Source organism: Aotus nancymaae, unplaced genomic scaffold (genome assembly GCF_030222135.1).
Source record: "Aotus nancymaae isolate 86718 unplaced genomic scaffold, 86718_ANA_hifiasm-v0.15.2.pri h1tg000067l, whole genome shotgun sequence".
In the NCBI taxonomy this organism is placed as follows: domain Eukaryota; kingdom Metazoa; phylum Chordata; class Mammalia; order Primates; family Aotidae; genus Aotus; species Aotus nancymaae.
In genome coordinates, this window is record NW_026988482.1 from 13317258 (window position 1) to 13342874 (window position 25617).

Below are 25617 nucleotides of genomic sequence, written 5' to 3' on the forward strand. Positions count from 1 at the left end.
TTCTGCTTCTCTCCTTTCCTACACCTCTATTCCACTCAAATTTCTACTGAAAAATCCACAGACCCCCCTCCTGTATTTAGGATATATAAATTCCTTCTCTTTTCCTCTCCCTGAGGTCTATGAAAGTCCTGGACTATAGCTTTATTTTATGTCATATACTTCCCTCCAAGTGAGTTGCATAGGGAAATAGTTCAAAGAAGGAAAGTCCCCAGAAGTTGGAAAACCAGCTCATCCTAGGGGAAAAAAAAATAAGTGACCAATACATTTTTAGGATCTCCTTGTTAAAAACCCAATAAACATTCAAATATGAAAACTACTGATTTTTTTACATTTTGCAGCCCAGGATATCGAACTGGCAAGAGAAGGTAGAACTAATAAAAACAGGAGCTCTCTTGGAAATCATGGTAGACCAGAAAGCTACAGCAAGGCCATAACTCTCCAGAAGGCCATTGTGTGATCCTCCGGCAGGAACAAGAAGGACATGGACTAAATGGAGCTTCAGCTTTTTCAGAACATCTTACTACTCTCTCAAAAACTGGTTCACTGCTTTATCAGTTCAGCAGATCATAAAAATGTAACCCAAACTGACTTACGTAAAAAGGACAATTATCGGCTCAGGTAACTGAGAGTTTTGGAGGTAAGGCTGGCTTCAAGTGTGTCTCCACATACAACTTCAAAGGATGAGAATGAGAACTTCTTGCTCCCCATGTTTTGAACCAGACCTCCTGTCCTCTGAATGTTGGAATCATTCTCAGAAAGGATCTCCCCCTGTGGTATTAAGATGGCTGTAGTCCTTTTATCTTTTCCGTTCCAAAACCAGTTCAAAAAATAATAATAGATTATTGAGGTGGAGCAAAATGGCAAATAGAACACTCCAGCAGTTGTCCTCCCTGCTAAAATACAAAATTGAACAACTACCTACACACACACAAAAAAACTTCATACTAACCAAAAATCAGATGAATTATCACAGCATCTAGTTTTAACTCTGTATCACTAAAAGAGGCACTGAGAAGGGTAGGAAAGAAAGTCATGAATCACCTATACCACCACTTTCCCATCCCCATTAGTGGCTGCATGTCTTGGAAAGAGAATCTGTGTATTTGGGGGAAGGAGAGCACAGTGGTTGTAGGACTCCGCATTAGAACTCAGTACTTCCCTGTTACAGTGGAAAATAGCAACGTGAAGAACTCGCTGGTGCCCAGATAGGGGGTACCTAGACCAGCCCTAGCCTGAGGCAAATTGTCTATCCCAATGGTCAGAACTTGAATTCTGGCAAGGCTTTGCCACTAAGATCCTAAATAAACTTGAAAGGCAGCCTAGATAACAAAACCTGCAATTCCTGGACAATTCCTGGTGCTGGGCTCTGAGCCAGTTAACTTATGGTGCATGTGACCTAGTGAGATACCAGCCCAGGTGGCCAAGGGGATGCTTGCATCATCCTTTCCCCAACCGCAGGCAATGTAGCTAGCGGCTATGGGAGAGACTTCTTCCTTCTGCTTAAGGAAAGAAGAGGGGAGAATGAAGAAAACTCCCTTATAACTGGGATACCAGCTCAACCATTACAGAATAGACCAGACAGTCATGAGGCCTACATTCCAGGTGCTAGTTCCCGGATGAAATTTGTAGGCACACTCGGGCCAGAAAGGAATCCAATGCCTTGAAGGGAAGGATCCAGTTCTGGCAGGATCCATCACTGGCTGACTAAAGAGCCCTTGGACTCTGAATAATTAGCAGTGGAGGTCACGGGCCTCAGGTGAGACTTAGAGCTATGCTGGCTTCAAGGGTGTCCCAGCACATTCCTACATGTGGTGGCTATAGGAAGAGACTCCTTCTGCTTGAGGAAAGGAGAGGAAAGAGTAAGGGGGACTTCTCTTGCAGCTTAGGCATCACCTTGACCACAGTGGAGTAGAGCATCAAGTAGGTTCCCAGGGTCCCCAGCTCCAGGCCTTGGACCAGAAATGAGCCCACTGTCCTAATGACAGAGACCCAGCCCTGGCAACATTCACCACAAACTGACTGAAGAGCCCTTGGGCATTGAGTGAAATTCTCCCACTCTTACCCCAAAACACCAAGACAGTAACCTCTACGAGTCTACAAGATGCACAATATTACTAGGCTTGGGGTGCCTCTTAATGCAGGTATGGCTGCAATATCCAAAAACTTAGACTATTAACACCTAAGTCCTTTTGAATGCTTGCAAAGTCTTCCCAAGAAGGACAGGTAAAACAAGCTCAGACTGCAAAGACTACAACAAATACTTAACTTGTCAATGCTCAACACTGATGAACATCCACAAGCATCAAGACCATCCAGGAAAACCTGGCCTCAACAAATGAACTAAATAAGACCCCCAGGAACCGATCCCAGAGAGACAGAGAATTCAAAATAGTTGTTTTGAGGAAGCTCAACAAAATTCAAGACGACACAGAAAAATAATTGAGAATCCTATCAGATAAATGAAGAGACTGAAATAATTTAAAAGAATCAAGCATAAGTTCTAGAGCTGAAAAATGTAATTGACATACTGAAGAATGCATGAAAATCTCTTAACAGTAGAATTAATCAAGCAGAATAAAGACCTGGAGAGCCTGAAGACAGGCTATTTGAAAATACACGGTCAGAGGAGACAATAGAAAAAAGAATTTAAAAAACCAAGCACCCCTACAAGATCTAGAAAATAACCCAAAAAGTATAAATCTAAGAGTTGTTGGCATTAAAGAGGAAGTAGAGAGAGAGAGATCAGACTAGAAAGTTTGTTCAAAACGATAATGACAGAGAACTTCACAAACCTAGACAAAGATGCCAATATTCAAGCATAAGAAGGTTATAAAGCACCAAGCAGATTTAACCCAAGAAAGACTTTCTCAAGACATTTAATAATTAAAATTTTAAAGGTCAAGATAAAGAAAGGATCGTAACGGCAACAAAAGAAAAATAAACAAACATACATACAATGGAGCTCCAATACGTCTGGCAGCAGACTTCTCAGTGGAAACCTTACAGGCCAGGAGGGAATGACATGACATATTTAAATCCCTGAAGGGAAAACAAAACAAAACTTGTATCCTAGAATAGAATATTCAGGGAAATATCCTACATACAGGAAAAAAAAAAAAGACATTCTCAGACAAACAAAAAGTGAGGGACAACACAAGACCTGTCCTACAAGAAATGCTACAGGGAGTTATTCAATCTGAAAGAAAACAATGTTAATCAGTGATAAGAAACCATCTGAAGGCACGATACTCACTGGTAATAGTAAATACACAGAAAAATACAGAACATTATAATACTGTAATTGTGGTTTATAAACTACTTATATGCTAGAAAGGAAGACTAAAACATGAACCTATCAAAAACAAATATACACTATGGAATAATATGCAGCCATGAAAAAGGATGAGTTCATGTCCTTTGGGACATGGATGAATCTGGAAACCATCATTCTCAGCAAACTAACACAGGAACAGAAAACCAAACACAGCATGTTCCCACTCACAAGTGGGAGTTGAACAATGAGAACACATGGACACAGGGAGGGGAACATCACATAATGGGGTCTGTCAGGAGTTGGGGAGCTAGGGGAGGGATAACATTAAGAGATAAACCTAATGTAGATGACAGGTTGATGGGTACAGCAAACCACCATGGCATGTGTATACTATGTAACAAACCTGCATGTTCTGCACATGTATCCCAGAACTTAAAGTATAATAAAAAAAAATCTTTCATTTTTAAAATAAATTGAGTCAAAACAAAATAATAATAATAATAATAATAATAATAATAATAATAATAACTACTGGGCTGGGCGAGGTGGCTCACGCCTATAATCCCAGCACTTTGGGAGGCCGAGGCGGGTGGATCACTTGAGGTCAGGAGTTGGAGACTAGCCTAGCCAACATGGTGAAACCCCACCTCTACTAAAAATAAAAAAAATTAGCTGGGTGTGGTGGCAGGCACCTATAATCTCAGCTACTCTGAGACTGAGGCACAAGATTCCCTTGAACCTGGGAGGCAGAGGTTGTAGTGAGCAGAGATGGCACCACTGCACTCTAGCATGGGTGACAGAGTGAGACTCTGTCTCTAAATAAACAATTAATAAATAAATAAAGTAACTACAACCACTTTTCAAGACACAGATAGTATAATAAGAACAGAAAAAGTTTAAAGGCAAGGGGATGAATCTAGAGTGCAATTTTTATTAGTTTTCTGTTTGCTTCTTAGTTTATGCAATCTGTGTTGCCATCAGTTTGAAATGATGGATTATATTATTTGCAAGTCTCATGGTAACCACAACACAAAAATAATACAAAAGATACACAAAAAATAAATAGCAAGAAATTAAAACATACTACCAGAGAAAATCATCTCCACTAAAAGAAAGATAGGAAGGAAAGAAAATAGGAAGAGAAGACAACAAAACAACCATTAAACAAATAACAAAATGGCCGGAACAAAATTCCTTCCATAACAATAATAACACAGAATTTTAATGAAATGACTCTCCAATCAAAAGACAGAGTGCTTGAATAGATTTCAAAACAAAAACCAATGAAATAAAACGATGGTTTTTTGAAAAGATAAGCAAAATCAACACGCCTTTAGCCAGACTAATGAAGAATAAAAGAAGGAAGACCCAAATAAATAAAATCAGAGATGAAAAAGGAAACATTACAACTGATACCGCAGAAATTCAAAGGATCACTAGTAGCTACTATAAGCGACTACACACCAATTACACTGGAAAACCTAGAAGACAAAGACAAATTCTCAGGCACGTACAACATACCATGACTGAACCCCGAAGAAGTCCAAAACCTGAACAGACCAGTAATGAGATCGAAGCTGTAACAAAAAGTCTCCCAAAAAAGAAAAGTCCAGGATTTAGTGGATTTGCTGCTGAATAATTTTATTAAACACTTAATGAAGAATGAATACCAATCCATTCTATGAGGCCAGTACTACCCTGACACCAAAATCAGATAAAGACATTAAAAAAAAAACAAAACTATAGGCTACTGTTGAATACTGATGCAAAAATACACAACAAAATACTAGCAAACCAAATTCCACAACACATTAAAAAATCATTCATCACAAGCAAGTGGAATTTATCCCAGGTATGCAAGAATGGTTCAACATTCATAAATCAACCAATGTGATAAATCCTATCAGCAAAATGAAGAAGAAAAATCATACAGTCATTGCAACTTAGGCTGAAAAATCATTTGATAACATTCAGCATCCTTCCATGATAAAAACCATAAAAATGATGGATATAGAAGGATCATACCTTAGCAAAATAAAAGCCCACAGCTGGTTATCATACTGAACAGGGAAAAGCAAAATGTCTGTACTCTAAGATTAGGGAACAAGACAAGGATGCCCACTTTCACTGCTGTTATTCAACATAATCCCAGAAGTCCCAGCTAGACCAACCAGAAAAAAGAAAAAAATAAAGAGCATCCAAATTAGAATAGAAAAAGTAAAATTATCTTTGTTTGCAGATGATATGATTGTGTATTTGGAAAAGCCTGAAGAATAATTAAAAAAAAAAAACTGTTGGAACTGATAAACAAATTCAGTGAAGTTTCATGATACCAAATCAACATAAAATAAATCAGTGGCATTCTATACGTCAACAGTGAACAATCTGAAAAAGAAATTTTAAAAATCCATTTATAATGGATTTTAAAACAAATAAAATGTAATACCTAGTAACTGCCTTAACCAAAGAAGTGAAAGGGTTCTATAATAAAAATTTTAAAATATTGATTCAATAAAGAGGACACAAAAAAATGTGAAAAGATTCCCTCATGGATTGGAAGAATCAATGTTGTTAAAATGCCCATACTACCCAAAGCAATCTAGAGATTCAATGCAATCTTTATCATAATACTAATTACATTCTTTACAGAAATAGAAAAAAAAATCTTAAAATTTATATGAAACCACACACACACACACACACACACACCAGAATAGCCAAAGCTATCCTTAGCAAAAATTTTAAAAACTGAGAGAATCTCAGTACCTGACTTCAATTTATACTATAGAGCCATAGGAACCAAAACAACATGGTAGTGGCATAAAAACAGATACACTGACCAATGTGTAAACAGAATACAGAGCCCAGAAATAAATTCATACCTCTATAATGAACTCATTTTTGACAGAGCTTCCAAGAACATACATTGGGGAAAGGAGTCTCTTTGATAAATGGCACTTGGAAAACTGGATATCCATATGCAGAAGAATAAAACTAAGCCTGTATCTCATGTCATGTACAAAAATCAAATTAAAATAGATGAAAGACTTCAATCTAACACCTCAAACTATGAAACTACTGAAATCTGGAAAAAGACGTGAATAGGCATTTCTCAAAAGAAGACTTACAAATGGCAGACAGGTATATAAAAAGGTGCTCATCATCACTGATCATCAGAGAAATGCAAATCAAAGCTATGATGAAGTATCACTTCACCCTAGTCAAAATGGCTTTTATCTAAATGGCAGTCAACCTCAAAGGCTGGCGAGGATGTGAAGAAAGAGAAAACTTCAGGACTGTGAATTAGTGCAGCTATGGGAAACAGTATGGAGGTTCTTCAAAAACCTAAAAATAGATTGCCATATGATCCAGCAATCCCACTGCTAGGTATATCCAAAAGAAAGGAAATAAATATATCAAAAAGATATTTGCACTCCTGTGTTTACCACATCACTATTCACAATAGTCATGATTTGGAAACAACCTATCCATCAATAGTTGAATAGATAAAGAAATTATTATATATCTACCCAATGGAATATTATTCAGCCATAAAAAAGAATGAGATCCTGTCATTTGCAACAACATTGATAGAACTGGAAGACATTATGTTAAGTGAAACAAAGCAGGCACAGAAAGACAAGCTGCATATGTTCTCATTTGTGGAAGTTAAAAATCAAAACAATTGCACACATGGAGATAGAAAGTAGAATGATGCTTACCAGAGGCCAGGAAAGGGGAACGTGGGGAGTAGGGATGGTTGATGGGTACGAAATGTAGTTAGATAGAATCTTTAAGATCAAATATTCGATAGCACAGTACAGTGAACAATAAGCTAATTTACATTTTAAATTAACTAAAAGAGTATAATTGAATTGTTTGTAACACAAAGAAAGGATAAGTGTTTGATGTAATGGATACTCCAATTGCTCTGGTGCGATTCATCATTATATGCCTGGGTTAAAATATCTCATGTGGTTGGGCGTGGTGGCTCACGCCTGTAATCCTAGCACTTTGGGAAGTGGAGGCAGGCGGATTGCCTGAGCTCAGGAGTTTGAGACCAGCCTGAGCAACACAGTGAAACACTGTCTCTACTAAAGTACAAAAAATTAGCTATGTGTGGCATCGTGCACCTGTAGTCCCAGCTACTTGGGAGGCTGAGGTTGGAGAATTGCTTGAACCCGGGGAGGCAGAGGTTGCAGTGAGCTGAGATCATGCCACTCGACTCCAGCCTGGGTGACAGAGTGATACTCCATCTCAAAAAAAAATAAACAAATAAATAAAATATCTCATGTACCCCATAAATATATATACCTACCTACCATGTACCCACAAAAGTTAGAATAATAATAATAATAAAAGGCAACTCTCCTTCAACAGATAAAGTCTTAAGCCTGAAGCTAATTTGCCCTAATTAGATTAGAAATACTCTTCCAGTAATTGAGTGGACCAATTGACTAAAGTGACTAAAGATATTAGATTAGGCAAAGCACAAACCAGCACTAAAACTAGCAGTGAGATTAATCCCACAAAAACTTTATGGATTAATGCTAAGGAGCTGCTTGAGGGTGCAACGAGCAGTTTTTAAAAATATATCTACTGCTACTACAGTTACTGCTTATGGCTAACACTGAGTGTTGACTATATAATATACACTGCAGGAGGGATTTACATGCATTTTTCCATTTAATCCTTACATAATTCTATAAAGCTCATATTGTCATTATTATCCCCATTTTACACATAAGAAAACAATCTAGGAAGTTCCTTCCAATTTTTTTACAAAGGAAGTAAGTTATAGGGATATGATTCAAACACAGTTTTATTTTTAAAGCTTACATTTTAAATTACTATTTAGTATTCCCTGATTCACTGATGACTAAAGAAATACAATCTAGAAATTTTTGGAACTATCACTACTTGTTGGCCTAATGTGGCTAATGGCAAGATGGAAAAGAAAAAGATAAAATTTGGCACCGTATCCAAATAACTTAACCAAAGGTCCTCATTAGTGCTGCTCTCAAAAGCTGAGTCTTGCTTTTATTTTCTATTGAAAAATATTACTAGAAACATATATGCTAATTTTCCAATTAAGGCTAGCCCTGGAGCTAAAGTATTAACATTTTCCATAAGTTAGAAACTCTTAAAATAAAACCAACACTATTTATTATGAATACATTATAAGTTAAAAATGGATGCTTACTGTTAATCCTTGCTGAAAATATAACTAATAATCTGTTGATTCTGAAAAAAGATAACCTAATCCCAACAAGAAATAATCCATGTCACATGTTTGCAAGCAATAATTGCCAGATTCTTGGGTTGACAGAATTCTGTATTTTCTTTTTTTTTTTTCACCTGAAAAAAAAGTCCAGTTCATTTAATAAATATATATGGGGTAAAAAAAGAAATAGTGAAAATACATAATTCTTTTCTAGGTGCAATGCCCAAAATTTAAAAAAAAAAAAAAAAAGGAATGTTACAAAGTTCTAGGAAATCACAAGTATGTGAGAAGAAAAAATTAAGTAAATCATCTAAACTGAATATTTAACAATCTATTTGTTGAATAAGGCTCTATGATTAGGTCTTTGACTCTTCTCTATTTAGGCATCATTAACTTCAAATTCTATTATTCATTTGGCATTAATAGTTAAGGTTCTTGTTTTCTCTCTCCCTCCCTCCCCGCTTGCTCTCTCTCATCTTTCACTTTTCAGAGATACCACGCACTTGCTGTCCCAAGAAAGATCTGTGAATATGCCTTAGATTTCAGAACTTTCCATGAGAAAGTAAGTTGGTAAAGAAACTCAAATTCCAGAATGGGTAACTGCTTTGTACCTCTATTTCAGAGATGCTTGTTTTAAAAAGTCTGCATATCTTTTTAGAATGGAACAGAAGTCTTTCACAGAGAGATTAACTGTAAAAACCAGATGACTTCCCAGGAAGATATCATGGCTAAGCTTTACCTCTCCCTCACCTTTTATAAACAGTATTTAGTATGGAAAGAAAAACATGGCAGTATCAGCTCTTATTAAAACTACAGCACCATATCAGCCTCAATATAGGAGAAGCATGAACAGTAACAGTCCTCTAGTAAACTTGACATGTTTCAGCAGAACAGGAACCGACTACTCATAAGTGAACTAGTCACTGAACTGGAAAGTGTGTAGGGTCATACTCAGGAAAATTATCATAAAGCCCATTAAGACCAGACGGCCAATGAATTACTGTCAAAATCAAACTGTATGATAACTCTATCAACTGATTCAACAAGACTTCAGCAGATGTCTGAACACTGGAATTACAGTTTTCAGTGCTATGAGAGATACTAAGCTATATCATATTATCCCTAACCTCAAGGAGTTTGCATCTGATAGGATATAAAAAGCACTAAGAACAATTTCTAACAAAGGGAAGAAAGGAAATACACAGATAAATGTCCCATCAAAGTCCAAAATGTGGAAGTTATTTGGGGCTGAAGAAATTGGAAAAATTTTTACTGGGTCCTAAATGATCAGAGACATTCAGATATCTGTGATGGTGGGGAAGTAAAAGAAATTAGAGGAGGATATTAACAATCACTTTCTCCTATCATCTACCTTGTGAACATAAGATAGTCTTCTCTTTATAGTTATCGATAGTGGCCCTTTCATTTTTCAACCTCAGAGATCACCACCCTCAACTCAAGTTTCTCAGTAACTCCTGACTCAGCTTTGTAATATAAAATCAGTATCGTCATCTCACAATCTTGACACTGTCTGCTCGCACTGAGGCAACACATTTAAGAGAGGAATTCTAAATGGTGCAAAGGACATGCGTCAATCAAGAAGTCTCTTATTTTTGTTGTTGGTGTCATCACTGTAATAAAGCCATCACAAACAAGGTGATAGGCTGCCCTGGTTTTCGAAGAATTATGCTTTTTATATTATGTTGAAACACTGCAGAATGGCACATCCTTAATTGCAACCGCAAATAAGAGAAGCAATATTGATTAAAGAAATGAATATTGAACTAGAAGTTGCTTTTCCTTAACCTGCCTCACTAAGCTGAATGACCTCATTTTAGTCACTTAACTTCTCTGTTTCCCAGGCATACCTTTTGTCACTCAGTGATATCAGAGTTCTTGCAAGGCTCAAATGAGATAGCTTATATGAAAGCACAGGGGAAAATATGAGAAACATTCCAGTGGAAAGCCTTCATTACACATAAGGCCAAGAACAGTATGGTATTATGAAAAGCTCATGTTTTTGAAGTTAAGACCTAGATTTCAGCTCTAGTTCCATTACTCACCAGAATGGGCTTATTTAAGTCAAGGACCTCGCTAAGCCTCAGCTCTTCACCAATATCGAATAGTTCATTTCTATCCCTCCTCACAGAGTTGCTGTGAAAATTAAATACAAATCTAAAAGCCTTTTAGAAACAACAAAAACTAAAAATACAGTGTATTATTTGCACTAGCACAGCCATTAATATTGTCACTATGGCTTTCATTGTTACAGCTACTCTGATAAGAACTTATAATATTAATTATTATTAGAATATAGATCAAAATAAGCATCTTTATTACTGATTTAGCTTCAAATATAATTGGTACAGTTTAAGGTCCTGTTCAAATAAAAAATTGTGTTTATATAATTTGACTTCAGTCTATCCTTCAGTTTAAAAAATTCTCATCTACCTAATTCAGCTTTGGGTAATAAATAGTCTAAGTTTATAAAAAGTATGTAAATCGTGGCTGTAGATAGAAAAAATAAAACCTTTTAAAAACATTTTAACCAATATTAACCACTGAAATGCCAGTGGTAAGTGTGCTAAGCACATCAAATTATTCATTTACAAAGGTCCAATGTTTGTCTAGTTATAATTTCTAGACATGTTCGAAATTATACAAATTGGATTTTTTTTTTGAGCTAGGGTCTTTCTGTGTTGCCCAGGCTGGAGTTCAGTGACACAAACATGGATTACTGCAGCCTCAATGTCCTGAGCTGAAGTAATCCTCCCACCTCTGCCTCCCATGTAGCTGGGAACACAAGTGCATGCTACCATATCCAGCTAATTTTTAAATTTTTTTGTAGAGACAAGAGCCTCACCTTGTTGTCCAGGTTCAAACTGCATTATTTTTTAGTGCCTTTTTCCTAGATGCAAATGTCAAGGCTCCCAAGTTATACAAAGCAGTAAGTTATGTTTTTATTTCCCAAGTGCTGATATGCCAGGTATTATACCCATACATTTATTTTCTTTCATCATTTTCTTCTTCTAAGCTGGGGTAAGGAAATAAATAGTAGGCAGAATAGTGAGGGGGTGGGACTGGAGGCAGATTCACAGGTGCATATTTATGCAGTATGGCATTCACTTCACTTGGACATTGGACACAGAAAAAACTTGCCCAAAAAGAGGTACAGCCATTGCCCTTGGTTTCTGGAAGGTTATTTGTGTTTGCCTGGGAGCCTGTGGCTAAATAGAGAATAACACTAAGACTTAGGGTAAGGGCTTTGGGTCACACAATATCTGTAGACTCAGAGGCTGGGATCAAGCACATGGGCAATTAATGAATCCTGTCTACATAACAGACACCAATGAAATCTCTTGACACAGAAGCTCAGATGAGCTTCCTGGTTGGTGAAACTCCATGGGTATTATCACATGTTGGTACCTGAAGTGTGACATGTCCTGCCTCTATAGGAAGAGGACAGTAGCAGCTCACTATTTGGTACTCCTACTGAATCCTACCTTGGGTATTTCTTCCCATGGCTGATTTTAATCTGTACCCTCTCCCAATAATAAACTGTAACCATGAGTATAACCATGGGTTTTAGAGAGTTCTGTCAGTCCTTCTGGAAAGTTATCAATCCAGAGATGATTCTGTGAGCCCCCACGCTTACAGTTGCTGCCAGAAGTGAGGGTGGTCCTGAGGACTATGCCCTCTAACTTTGTAGTTGGCCTAAACTCCTTACAACTGCTAACTAATCATAGAGCAAACTAAAACAGGATAAGAATTGTATCTGTTTCATCCACCTTTATATGCTCAGTATGCAGTCTGGTGCCTGATATGTGGTAGAGTTTCAATCAATACGTATTGTATAAATTTTAGGTTTACTGAGATTGCTTTCAGCACAAACCGGCATTTGTGCAGTGGTTTGTAAGACTACCAATTAAACTTTGATCAATGTAATCATAGTTAATTGTGCAACAATTGCATGAAATTTGTTCCATCTATACTTGAAAAAGGCAATTCTTTAAAATTCAACACGTCTCTATTGAGAATCTTCCTTTACCAGGGAATGTGTTTAATGCTGTGGTTGGGGAAAATATGTGGCCCACATGGCCCAGATAGCAAAGATGAATATGATGTAATTCCTGCCCACCAGCAAAATAAAAGTCAAGTGCTCTTATATTACAGCAGAAGTTGCATCTAATTCTCATTGAGAATGGACTATGGAGACAGGTGACATATCAGGTAAGATATGAGCTGGGCTTTAAGGAAAATTATGAATTACAGAGGTACAGAAGAGAAAAAGGCAGATATAACAATATCAGTGATACCACTTAAGTAAACGTTATTTTTATTCTTTACCTATATCATTACACATATCATTCTATCAATAGTTACCTAAAATATTATATCACTAATCTTCTAACCACAATTTGAAAATCTAGCTTTATAATGTCATACCAAATGATGTTTATCTACATTTGTTTTATTTATACAAGGTTCAGTTCAAACTACTCAAATATAAAAAGATGTGAGTAAATTTACAGAGGATGGTAGAGGACTTACTTGGGTTTTGTCTTTTTTGTATAAAATGAAAATATACTTCTCCTTCCCCACTCCAACTGAAGTGCCTTTAAGCACTGTGATCATTTGAGAAAATTTAGGTGTTCTTATGAGTTTTTCAAAAACTTAAAACTCAAAAACAAAACAAAACAAAAATCAAAGGATATTACATTTTAAATCAAAACTGGTTAAACAGCATTTTTTAAAGGCACTGTCTGTGTATAAGGCAAAATTTGCAGAAAAATCTGTTTCAACAGATTGTAACACAGAATGGTATTTCCTGAACTATTGAAAAAGGTGTTTCAGAAACATAAGTTTCCAACATACTTAGGCTTCTTTTGTTTGAGAAAGAGATGCCTTATAGAACCTTTTATTTACTCTATTTTTAAAAAAGTGTTATTTAATGCCATTAAAATTATTTTGGTCTTCCTTTCTAAAAGGCACTGTGAGTTTAAGTTTAATCAAGGGGTTGAAAAACTTGTATACTGAAAACTACTGAACATTATCAAAAGAAATCCCATGTTTATAAATCAAAAACCTAATATTCTTCAAATGTCCATACTACTGAAAACAATCCACATATTCAATACCATTCCTATCAAAATCTCAATGTCATTTTTTGTAGTAATAGAAAACTCCATTCTAAAATTTATATAAAATGTCAAGGAACCCCAAATAGCCAAAACAATCTTAAGAATAAATTAACAAATAAAGCTGTATGTCTCACACTTTGTGACTTTAAAACATAGTAAAAAACTATGGTAATCAAACTGTATGATACTGGTACAAAGAGACATAAACACCAATGGAACACAATAGAGACCCCAGAAATAAACTCTCTACTATGTGGTCAAATCATCTTCAACAAGATTACACAATGGAGAAAGGTTAGTCTCTCAATGTGTTGGAAAAAAATGTATATCCACATGCAAAAGAATGAAATTGGACCCTTACCTTCTATCACATGTAAAATTAATTCAAAATGGATTACAAATCTATACATAAGACCTGAAACTCTAGAACTCCTAGAATAAAACATACAAAAAAAGCTTCATGACATTGGATTTGGCAACTATATCTTGGATATGACACCAAAAGAATAGGCAGCAAAAGCAGAAAGAGACAAATGGGACTACATCTAACTTTAAAAATTCTGGGTATCAACAGAAACAACTAATAATGAGAAGGCAGCCTAGAGAAAGGGAGAAAATAATTGCAAATCATGTATCTGGTAAGAGCTTAATAGCCATAATCTATAAAGAACTCCTACAACTCAATAACAACAACAACACAGAACAACTCAATTAAAAAGTAGGAAAAGGAATTGAACAGACGTGTCTCCAAAAAGGATGTATAAATGACTAGCAGGTAATTAAAAGATGCCCATTACTACCAGTTATTAGAGAAATGCAAATCAAAAACAAAATGAGATATCATCTCACACCTGTTAGGATGGCCAGTATCAAAAGAAACAGAAAGCATCAAGTGGTAGCAAGGATGTGAAGAAACTGGAACTTCTGTGCACTGTTGGTGGGAATGTAAAAGGACACTGCTGATGTGGAAAAGAGTATGGAGTTCTCTAAAAAAAATAAAAATAAAAACCAAATTACCATACAATCCTATCTTGAAAAGACATCAGTACACTCATGTTGGTTGCAGCAGCAATCTCACAACCAAGAAGCCAAAGCAACCTAAATGTCCATCAATAGATGAATAAACAGAATGTAGAATGCAAATAACATACAATGGAACATCTCTGAACATTAAAAAGAAGGAAATCCTGTCATATTCTACAATATAGATGAATGTTGAAAACATTATGCTAAGTGAATAAGCCAGCTACAAAAAGCACAAATACTGCATTATTCCACCTATATGAGATATCTAAAGTAGTCAAACTCTTTGTAACTGAAGTCAAAAATGGTGGCTGCTAGGGGCTGGGGGAAGAAAGGAAAGAGAGCTGTTGTTCAATGGATATACAGAATTTTAGTTTTACAGAATGTAAAAGTTCTAGAGATTTGTTGCACAATAATGTGCATATGGCTAACACTACTACAATGTAGACTTAAAATTCAGATGGTAAATTTTATGTTACATTTCTTATCAAAATTAAAAAAAAATGAGGGAAGAAAGGCACTGTGAGTTCAAATTATGATGCACCTATTCTGCCCAAGTAACAATGATGAACAAAATGTAAAAATATTGAGGCCTAAATCTATCAAAGCAAGTACTGAAGCAAGCTAGGCATCCCTGTGGAATAGAAACACAAAGCACTGTGCAGGTTTCAGCTACAGGACTGCAAGTCTTCAAGTCCTGAAGAGGCGATACGGCCCAGAGTTCTACCCCAGTTGGTCTAGGGAAATGAAAGGCATCCATGCAAAATGAGAGACCAAAGTTGGACTACCTGCTAGCATCAGGATCTGGAATGGAGTTTTCCTGCTCTAATTCTAAGAAGGCTGAAATTAAAAATGTTACTACTATCTTTAAGCAAGATGCAGTAGTGTTACAGTAGGTAGGCTAGTCAGACATGGCAGAGCAGGTGAGGGCTCCCTCCACGCCCCCTGCCCCCGCCCATATACACACCAGGAATGTTAGGTGACCATCAAGTGATGGTCAGGCAGTTGTTAACTGTCTCTCTAAAATAATAACTGGTCCCAGCCAGTGCCAGGGAAAGGCAGTAGATAGAAAAACCTGAAACTGGTGTTCAGCAGCTTCCCAGTAAGGTCTCAGGAGTTGGGTGAGTGGGCTGGAGCATGAGCATTAAGAGGCAAAATGGCAGACTTTCCTCTAGGAATAAGACTGGTAGAGGAATGCCTCCAGTGAGCATGTGCACTATTTCGGTAAACACACTGCATGCGCCCCCTCCTAAGTGCTAGTAAGCCACCATGCGTGTGGACAGCCCACCCCAAGAGAAGAATCAGGAGAATTGAAATAACTCTTTTAAAAACTTATTCTAAACTAAGGCTGGTAGAGGCTGGATAGAGGCAACCAAAACATCACTAGAAAGTCATATCTCAGAGGAAGAAGCAGAGAGGGGAGTGGGAAAGAGAGAGAGAAAAGTGCCTGTAGTCCAAAATGCTAAACACCTCAAGAACTCTAAATCCTAAAATCTAATCTAAATCTAATTCTAAAAATGTCAGCTGACAAAATTAATGATTAAAACTTGAATTTGTTACAAAAGAAATGAAATTTATGCAAAAGGCTGACCAAGTATGTTAAGAGAAATAAATGAATTCATGACTTTCTGTAAAAGGGGTAGGGGGAAGCCAGATACTAAAGACAGGGAGAAATAAATTAACAACAGGTAGATATTAAAAAGAAACTATTAGATATCCAAAAATGATAGTCACAGTGATTGAAATCACAAAATAGATGGCATAAATTCTAGACTAGATGAATTTGAATGTTTCTAAGTTATGTAAGTACTGTCAGCATAAGAGACTAGAAAACATGATAGAGAAATAAAATATATATCGGGTAAGAGTTAAATTTTCCTGAATTGAAGAGATATTATTCTGTTTCACAAACCACCAGATGACTGGAGAGAAATATGATTCTTTGAATTAAAAGCACTTTCTAAATTCCTAACACAATAGATTCACAACTAGACACTATAGTGAGTTTGTAGAACATGAAATATAAAGAAAAAAGTTTCCATATAGATGACCTACAAGGGAAAAAATTTTAAACTGATAACAAACTTCTCATAGTCAACAATAGATACCAGAAACCAATGTAATATTATACTCCAAATGCTGAGAAATATATTGGTCTACTCAGAATTTTATAACTACCTGAACTGCAATTCAAGAATGAAAGTAAAAGGAATACATTTTCATGGGTATCAAAAGTGAGTTCACCATCCACACACCCTCACAGGCAAAAGAATTAAAGGTTTAGTTTAGAAGAAAAGTGAACTCAGAGACTAAATTTGATATATACACACACAGACAAAAATTCTATGCATAGATATTATTCAAAATATTTGTTAATTTAATGATTAGCGATAAAATAATTGTGCATATGACTTTATTTTAAAGTGTAAATAATCAAATTGGCGGCCAGAAAGGTTGCAGTATTTACTAGCAAGAAAACATCCTAACGTCCATTAGCTGTTGGAAAAGAAGACAGAAACACTAAAAATATTTAGCAAAGTATGTCGCTATTTATGTATAATTAAAAATTAAGTCTAACCACTAAAGGAATAAAAATATGGCCTAAGTTTACAAAGTTGCAGAAGGATTTAATAAAGTAGAAAAAAATATATAAATAATGCAACAGAATTTTTTTTTAAAGAAGAAAAGGGAAACAAAAGTACATTTTAAAAAATGCAACTACTATGGTAAAAACATATCAAGATACATCAGAAATCTCACCAAATATATATGGATTAAACTCACCTAAGAAAACACAAAATTTCAGAGCAGCTCTTAAAACTATAGCTCTATGCTGCCTAACAATCACTCCATCTTTACCATTCCCTCCTCCTGCTTCCTGGTGAAGAAAAAGAAATCAAAAGTAACAAGGGAATTGATTTCTACCTTAAAAATGAATAGAAGCCAGGTAAATGACACTAGATAAATGATACTGCTTGTGAATCTTTTGGATCTAGTTAGCTTATCTAGGTCCTCTTAGTTTGCTTCCGCCCTCTCCTCTCTCTCCATAAACTGCAGTTATGACTCTTATTGGTTGCCCAACTATAGTGTTGCCCACGACATAGAAAGTTGCTTTTCAAAGAAATTCTAGTCATAATGCATACCAGGAACATCTCAGGAAAGCCAAAGTTAACAGCTGATTTTTGACTCACCAAGAGAAAGTATTGTGATCCTAGGTGTGAGGCAAGTTTTACTTAAGTGGAGAGAAGAACTGAAAATCTAGATACCCCAATAGGTTTTACAAAGGGATCTGCTCCATTACAAAAGAGTACCTTATAACCCCCTCTTGTGGCTCAAGATCCCACCCCCTCTTAACTTCATATCTAAGCAAGAAGGACAGAAGGAATGCATCTCTGAAAAGCTTCAGAGGATGAAACCACAAAACAGCAATCCCCCCAAACTCCCTCCTTCTCTTATACAATTGTCTCCTGCTTGCAATACTGTGGCCAAACTTTGTGGTTTTCTTCTTTCTGGACCTCTGGAAATCAACTCTAGTCTAATGAACTGAACTTTATAGCTTCTGTGGAATTACAACTTGAATTAAGACCTTTTAAATATACATAATATAGTCTACCTTTAGCTGCTTAATGATTGATTAAATCTTTAAAGTAAGACAAACTAGAAATATTTAAAAAAATCCTCTTGCCTTTTTTTCCCACTTTAATTCTTACATTTAAAATGGACTCACAATAACTAGACATTAAGAATTGTTAGAGCTATGACATTCTAAGAGAGCCCATTATTTTGACTGAAAATGTATTTAAGTATCATTTTGAGCAGACACTGCTGAAAAAATGTATAGGTATACATATAGCATATAAGTGTATATTTTGATTTGTATATTTTCAGGAGTAAAATATTAACTTCAATAATCCTAATACAAATGACACATGTATTACTAATAGGCAAGTATAATGTGCCTGTTGGAGCCAATGGAAAAATTTATCTTCGTCCTCTGTAGATTAAGTGAAAATTGACGGACAAAAGGCTGATTAATAGGAGAAAAGAAACACAAATTTATTAACGTGCACTGGGGAGAATCACAGGGTGATTACCCAACCTTGCAAAATGTGGTATACATGGGTACATACCCTTCTTTTTAGAGGAAAGGGAGATGAAGAGGTGTGGATGATTTTAGGAGGCAGCAAATGATTTTGGGGTGAATTCAATGAACTTAAAGAACACGTAATGACCTTGGACCAAGTGTTTTGGGTGTGCAGAGTGGACCGTGGTTGTGACAAAAGGCTGTCTAAGTGTACTGATGGACTTCAGTCTTTCCTCCTGTGACATGAGTTCAGTTAATGAAAACTCAGGGAACAGACCAGAGGTAACTGTTTTCTTTTTTGGCAGGTTCGAACTCAGGCAGATAAGGGAACTCCAGAGAACAACTTCATCCTGTGCTTTGAGAGAGACAGGATTGAGACACAGGAGGCAGAGGGAGTTCAGAGACTCTGAGGCTGCTGCTTCTGTACAGCATGTAAAAACACCATATTTGATGGTATCAGTTTCTGAGCTCCAACATGCCAGAGATTTGTTTAATTGAATATTCGAAGAGCCTAATGAAAACTAGTCAATAACTAATTTAGAATCCAGCAGACATATGGGAACTCCAAAATAACCTTGTGCTATTTACCGAGATCATAGAAAGTAAGAGTGGAAATCTGTAATCATGATTTTCAAGGAATTTTTTTCAGGAACTACAAATAGCCAACTCTCTTACAAGAAAGCAGAAATACACACACACGCAGACACACCATTCAGTTCAGCCACATTTTCAGTGCATAAATTATTATCTTGAGAGTGAGACAAACATCAGAATTGTGTTAGTTACTTTAAAATATGTCAGCGTTGATAATGTAGCTACTGATGCTACCTAATTTTGCCAGTTAGGGATTTGAAAGAAGACGTGACACAACATGGTGTCCAACATGCTCAATTGAAAGGTCTAAAATTAAGCCAAAGAAGGAAGATGATTTGCCCAAAGAGATATCAAGAGAGTAAATGAAATGCAAATAAAACCAAATATCCTTGCTCATAATCCAGAGCTCATTCCATAAATTCATATTGCCTTTGAATTAAAGTTATTCTGAGAATCTGACCTATTGGATAAAACTTAGACTTACTAAATACAAACAAAGCCACAATCTATTATGAAAGCTTTTTTTCTCCATAGTAGGACAGAGACTATTTCCAGACAAATTGAAGAATTTTCCTTCCTAAGCCGTCCTCTATGCTTGAAGGAGAGGTAATAAGAGAAAAGAAAAATGTCTTATTCTTTGAACTAAGCAAAAAGGTAAAAATCAAAAAAGAGAATGTTCTGCGAAATGGAAGCGAGAGGCAAAGAATTGATAGTGCATCAAGAGTAACTGCAATATACTAATTCAACAAGACATGGTCTTTAACACTATAAATTATAAAATCCTCAAAATAATCCTGAAAAACAAGATCACAAAATATTAAACGACTTCAACTTCCAATTTTCTTGGCCAACATGATGGTTACTCTATTACCTCTCAGTGGTAGTTCACACGCATATACACAAATACACACACACACACACTACAGTGTACTTACTGAACTGTAGAGATAGCCTTCACCATTCATGGCCACATAGAGGCTGGCCTTCACTCCTTGGATGGCCACCACACGCAGGCCCACAGGAATTAGATTGAAGAGAGCTAGAGGGGAAAAAAAGAAGGGAGGAAAAGATCAGTGACTTTTTGAATAAATAATTGTTTTTCTTATAATAATTCTTTGGAGAATTAAAACCTATTAATTGAAATTGGTAGAAAAATGGAGAGAAAAAGAAATAAACAGAGGTCTAAAAATGAGGAGAATTGACTTCTTGACCCTACACCAGCATTAATTACCTATGTAACTTCGGGTAAGTTACATAAACTCTGTAGTAAACAGGTTGGATTAGAAGGTCTCTAAAGGCCCAACTGGATCTGAGATTCCAGGATCCCTGATCCTTAAAAGGAACACATACTCGAACAGTGTAATATAAGATATTTTTTTCCTAACAAACAAATAATATGAAGCAAAAAATTCTCAAAAGTAGAAAACATATCTGTAGTCATAAGAAATAATAAAATATTATCTTTAAAACAGGCCAAAGCTTCTTGTTTTTAGTCTTTTCCTTGTGGGTTCTGCATATTGTATTGAACACAGAAGAAGAACACAAAAATTACTGACCTATTGGTGATAACATTCGAACAAAACTTTTCTCTTGATATCTCATTTTTTTACATGCAAATAAAGGGAGATAAACAGATGGGTAGATGACTGATAGATAGCTTAAGCTATAATGGATATATTTTATATCCAGGTGGAAATATATATATATATCTATATTATATAATATATATATATATTCAAAACCATTAAGAGTTTATTTGATGGAAGTAATTCAATATCCTAAGATGAAATGGAAACATGCTTGCAGTCTTTACATACTTGAATTACTCATTATTCAAAAGACTCAACAGACTATATGTCCACTTGGAGAAGGAATTCATAGATCAGAAAAAAATGATACCTAAGAGAACCTTCTATTTTTCTTCCAACAATATATTTCTATGAATATATTTGTATCCTTGGCACTATTTCAGTTACTTCTGAGATTACAAAATGAGCATAAGCAGAAAACATTGCCCCTACCCTGAAACAATTCACATTGCATATGGAAGAAAAGCGATCATATAGTTAGGCTCTGTAGATGGCAACATGGATATGAATTAAGTATCTCATGACCATATGCATAAGAAAATATCTCTGCAGTTCACTTTAGTATCCTAACTTAATTAGAAGATCGTATCCACCTTTTCTATTGATAAAATTTCTATCAGGTCTTGTCTTCTTAGTTTTTAATAAAGGATATACATAAATTAACCCAAGGGATACCATTATTTAGGGATGCCTCTATTTTTCTGGGCTTCTCTCAACCTACAACAGTAAGCTAAACACATGTACATGCAGAGACACACACTCACAGTATTTGTCTTTCAGTCAAATGTTGAATTGAGAGTTGTAGAGGATGAAGCCTTAGCCACAAGTTTAGTAGAGCAGGATTCCATTCTTAGCTGTTGACATTGGATCAGTCTTTTTGCTTCTTTGAACTCATTTCCACATTTGTCATGAAAATTAGACTAGATAAGAAACTATAAGTAGTTTCTTATAGATTAATTGTTGGCTCAATTTAGATGTGAACTAGTTTTAGTTATTGCTATATTCTTACCAGTGTCCTTGTGTTACTGAAATAACTTAAGAAATACAAGAACTAGACAAGGTCTAGTTGGGGAGAAAAAGCTAAGACATATGGAATAATATGATACAGTGTATAATTTACTTCTATAATTAAATGTAAAATATGCATTCTATATATAGTCTCTATGTTACAGAAGTTCAGGAAAATGGAAGATCTGTGTGGCCTGAAGTATTCATGGAATGCCTTACACAGAAAATGGAACCTGAGTTGACACTTAAAGAGGAGGTAGAAGTTAAGAAAGCCAAGAACAGAAAACATTTTAGTGAGGCAGGAAGTTAGGTGGTTTTGCAGAGTAATGTGTGTAAGCAGAAAGGGACTGGCAGACTGGAGGATTTGATTTATATTGGAGGGGAATGAGAAAGAGCCATGTAAATAAAATAAGGATAAATAACAGAGTCTGTCACTCTAATCTTAGAGATCTAGACTTTACCAAATAGGCAACAAGATGTGTGACATATAAAAGCTAGAGCAGCGACACAGATTATGAGTATGAGATTTGCAGACACATAGTTTCTAAACCCTCCACTCAGTTTCATAGCTTTGAGCTATTCACTTAACCTCTCTGCCTTAGTTTTCCTATCTGTAAAATGCCCATGATAATCCTTACTGCACAAAGTTGATAGAACCAAATGCATTGTCATGTTTCTGAAAGTGATTCATAAACAGAGATGTGCCCTCTCTATGAGCTATTTTTCATGAATACCTAATTCTTCTGCTTGTCAGATAAAGTTACCATAAGGCTGTTGTAAAAACCAACATATTACCTCAGTAATATTTTTTAGTTTATATTCAGCAGCTTGCTTTAGTGCTTTAAAATATAATACTTGGCCAGGCATGGTGGCTCACGCCTGTAATCCAAGCACTTTGGAGGCCAAGGCGGGTGGATCACCTGAGGTCGGGAGTTCAAGACCAGCCTGACCAACGTGGTGAAACCCCGTCTTTAAAAAATAATAAAATAAAATAAAATATAATACTTTACATTTGTGCCACATTAATTTTCAAAGTGCCAATATATTTATTAATTGTATTTGATCCTCAACCATAAACAATATGAAGAATTTAGGGCAGAAAGGTTACCTTAATTTTTAGAAGTACAAAAAGATTTAGCATTAACCCAGGGGAAAATGCATCTAAACAAAGGTTTTTCAGGCTCTAATGTGGTTACCTGTCTAAAACATCATATTTCATCTTTTTGTTCTTTGAATTTCCTCTAATATACCTTCTTGCTTTCTTGCAAATAAATAGATTATTCAGCTACATCTCACATAGCCTGCAACCAGATGTAGTTCCTATGGACTCACTACTGTCCAATGAGAGGTAAGTCACCACATCATTACAAGCCTGAGGAATCCTTCCTTAAAGACAACTTAGAGGTGTCCTTTGCCCTCTTTTCGACCTTTGCTATTGCTGTTTGAATGGGAATATGGTAGCTGCATCATCTCAAGCCATAAAAACAAGGACTACTCCCCAGTGGGTGTTGACAGGTGAGCTGGAAGGAGCTGGGTCCCTAAGAGCTTTGTGGAGCAGTGGCACAAATCCAATATTCAATTACCCAGGTCTGGCTTTTATGTGAGAAAATAAGTCCTTGTTATTTTAGTCTGTGCAATGCAGAGCCAACCCTAATCCTAACTGATAGAGATGCTAATGAAAGCAGAATCAATATGCAAGATATGAACTAGATGCAAGGTACTTCTACATTTTAAATAAAAGCAGATACTGGAAAATACTAAGTTCAGTGACAATTATTGTGAGGAAGAGAAAAGACTTCCCAGATAAAAGCTAAGAACACTGGTTTATGTAGCTGACCACAGAAGGAAAAGCAACTATAAAGTTTTTCCTACATGAAGAATGAGAGAAAACTGCTAATGCTAGGCAGGGACAAAAACAAGAAACCTGTTTGAAAGTTTTATACGAACCACAAGACGATAATGGCTTTTAGCTGATTTCCTTTAGGAGACTTACCAAGCCCATTTTAAAAAATCAGTAAATGATTTGAAAGGAGACTTTATGGGTAAAAGCTAAACACGGTTTCTCTGGAAAGGTCTTCATCTGCCTCCTAAAATCCCAAAAGGTGGCAAATGACTTACCCTTATCTATTAATTATCTTTAGAGTAGCATACTCTGGCTCCAGCTCACAGGAGCCCTTCGCTACTCCTTTCCCTGCTTCTCAATGCCACAGCCCTAACTAGTAGTAACTGGGCTACTTGACTTCACCCACTCTTTTAAGTTCCTTGCATCCTCTTATGCCATTTTCCTGCTTACAACCTGCAGTGATTCCTCCCTGTCTCCAGTGTCCTTTACAACCTGGCTCCAACCCACATTTCCAGCTTATCACCTGTCACCCCTTCCATCTGCTGTAACCGGCTTCACAGAGCTTTTTGCCATTTCCTAAGTTCCCCCTCGATCTTTAACTAGGCTGGAGTTTGTCCTCTTTTGTCCTCTATCTCTTTTTGGAAAGCCTATCTTCCCACTTCTAAATTTGGCCAACTCTTTTCATCATTTAAGGCCTACCTTGTTGAATGAACTCCCCCATGAGTCTTGCCCAAAATCCTTCAGAAATAATACTTCCCTTTTCCAGATGGCTTATTTCTTGTGCATATTTCTGTAATGGTATTTAGAACATGGTTTTAGAGTTCTTTGTTTATATCTCTGTCTCCATCCCTACAATGCAAGACTCTTGAGGGTAGTTGCTGTAATGTCTAGCTAGCCCAGTTCCATGTACATAGCTCTATTAAATAAATGTTACTATATGGGTTATGAGAAAATACATTATTTCCAGGAATTTAGGTTTTCTTGTTAGAATGAAAATTCTTTTTAAGGTAAAAATGAAATAAAAACCTTAAAGCATCTCAGTCTGATATTTCAGGTTACATCTACAACATACATTTCTGATACATGGCACTTTCACTCCAATAATGAGTGCTTCTAGTAATTTGATCTTCCTCCTCCTGCCTTCTAAACTCCATCTTTTCCCTCTCCTTGGAATGTCACTCTCCCTGTATCTTCACACTGAAATCCCTGACATGCTTGAAATGACACACCAAATGCCAAGTGCTTTCTTTCACTTCTTAGCTGCCCTATTCCTGGATCCAGACTATATTTATCACCATATATAGTTTTATTCCTCTAAAAAATCTGTTTCCTCTCCCAATCACAACAAGATTGTAAGCTCTCCAAAACAAAACACACATCAAAACTACACTTGTATAATGTGAGGAAAGGAAGAGAGACAGAGAGAGAATATGCAGGGTGGTATATATTCGTGTATATTAACAATCCCAGTAAAAACGTGCTGACTAAATACTACAATTATATGCCATATAGAGTCCAAGTATTTAATCTGACATTCAGAGATCTTCTTAAACTTGTCCTTTCCAAAAGGGGGTATCTTGTTCTAAATATTTTTGTAAAGTTGACTCTTACATTTTGAAAAATGAAATAATGGAGCTGGTACTTTTGTCTCCCATAAACCAAGCTCAATCATAAAACCTCAAGGAAAAAAGGTATGGGAAAAAGGTAATGAAGGCAAAGTATAGTCTCTTCAACAAATGGTGTTGAGAAAACTGGGTATTCACATATGAACGAATGAAATTGGGCCCTTATCTTATACCATACACAAAATTCACTCAAAATGGATTAAATAATTAAA

General features: G+C 36.0%; 1 protein-coding gene across 4 annotated transcripts in view; it reads right to left on the reverse strand.

Annotated features, from left to right (window-relative positions):
* FGF12 (fibroblast growth factor 12) overlaps window positions 1-25617 on the reverse strand; it is a 587631-nt gene that overhangs the window by 170659 nt on the left and 391355 nt on the right. For all 4 annotated transcript variants that reach the window (XM_012448940.2, XM_064366923.1, XM_012448939.2 and 1 more), the window contains one exon: window positions 20276-20379. In XM_012448940.2, coding sequence (XP_012304363.1) covers window positions 20276-20379 — 104 coding nt within the window. The remainder of the gene's footprint in view (window positions 1-20275; window positions 20380-25617) is intronic.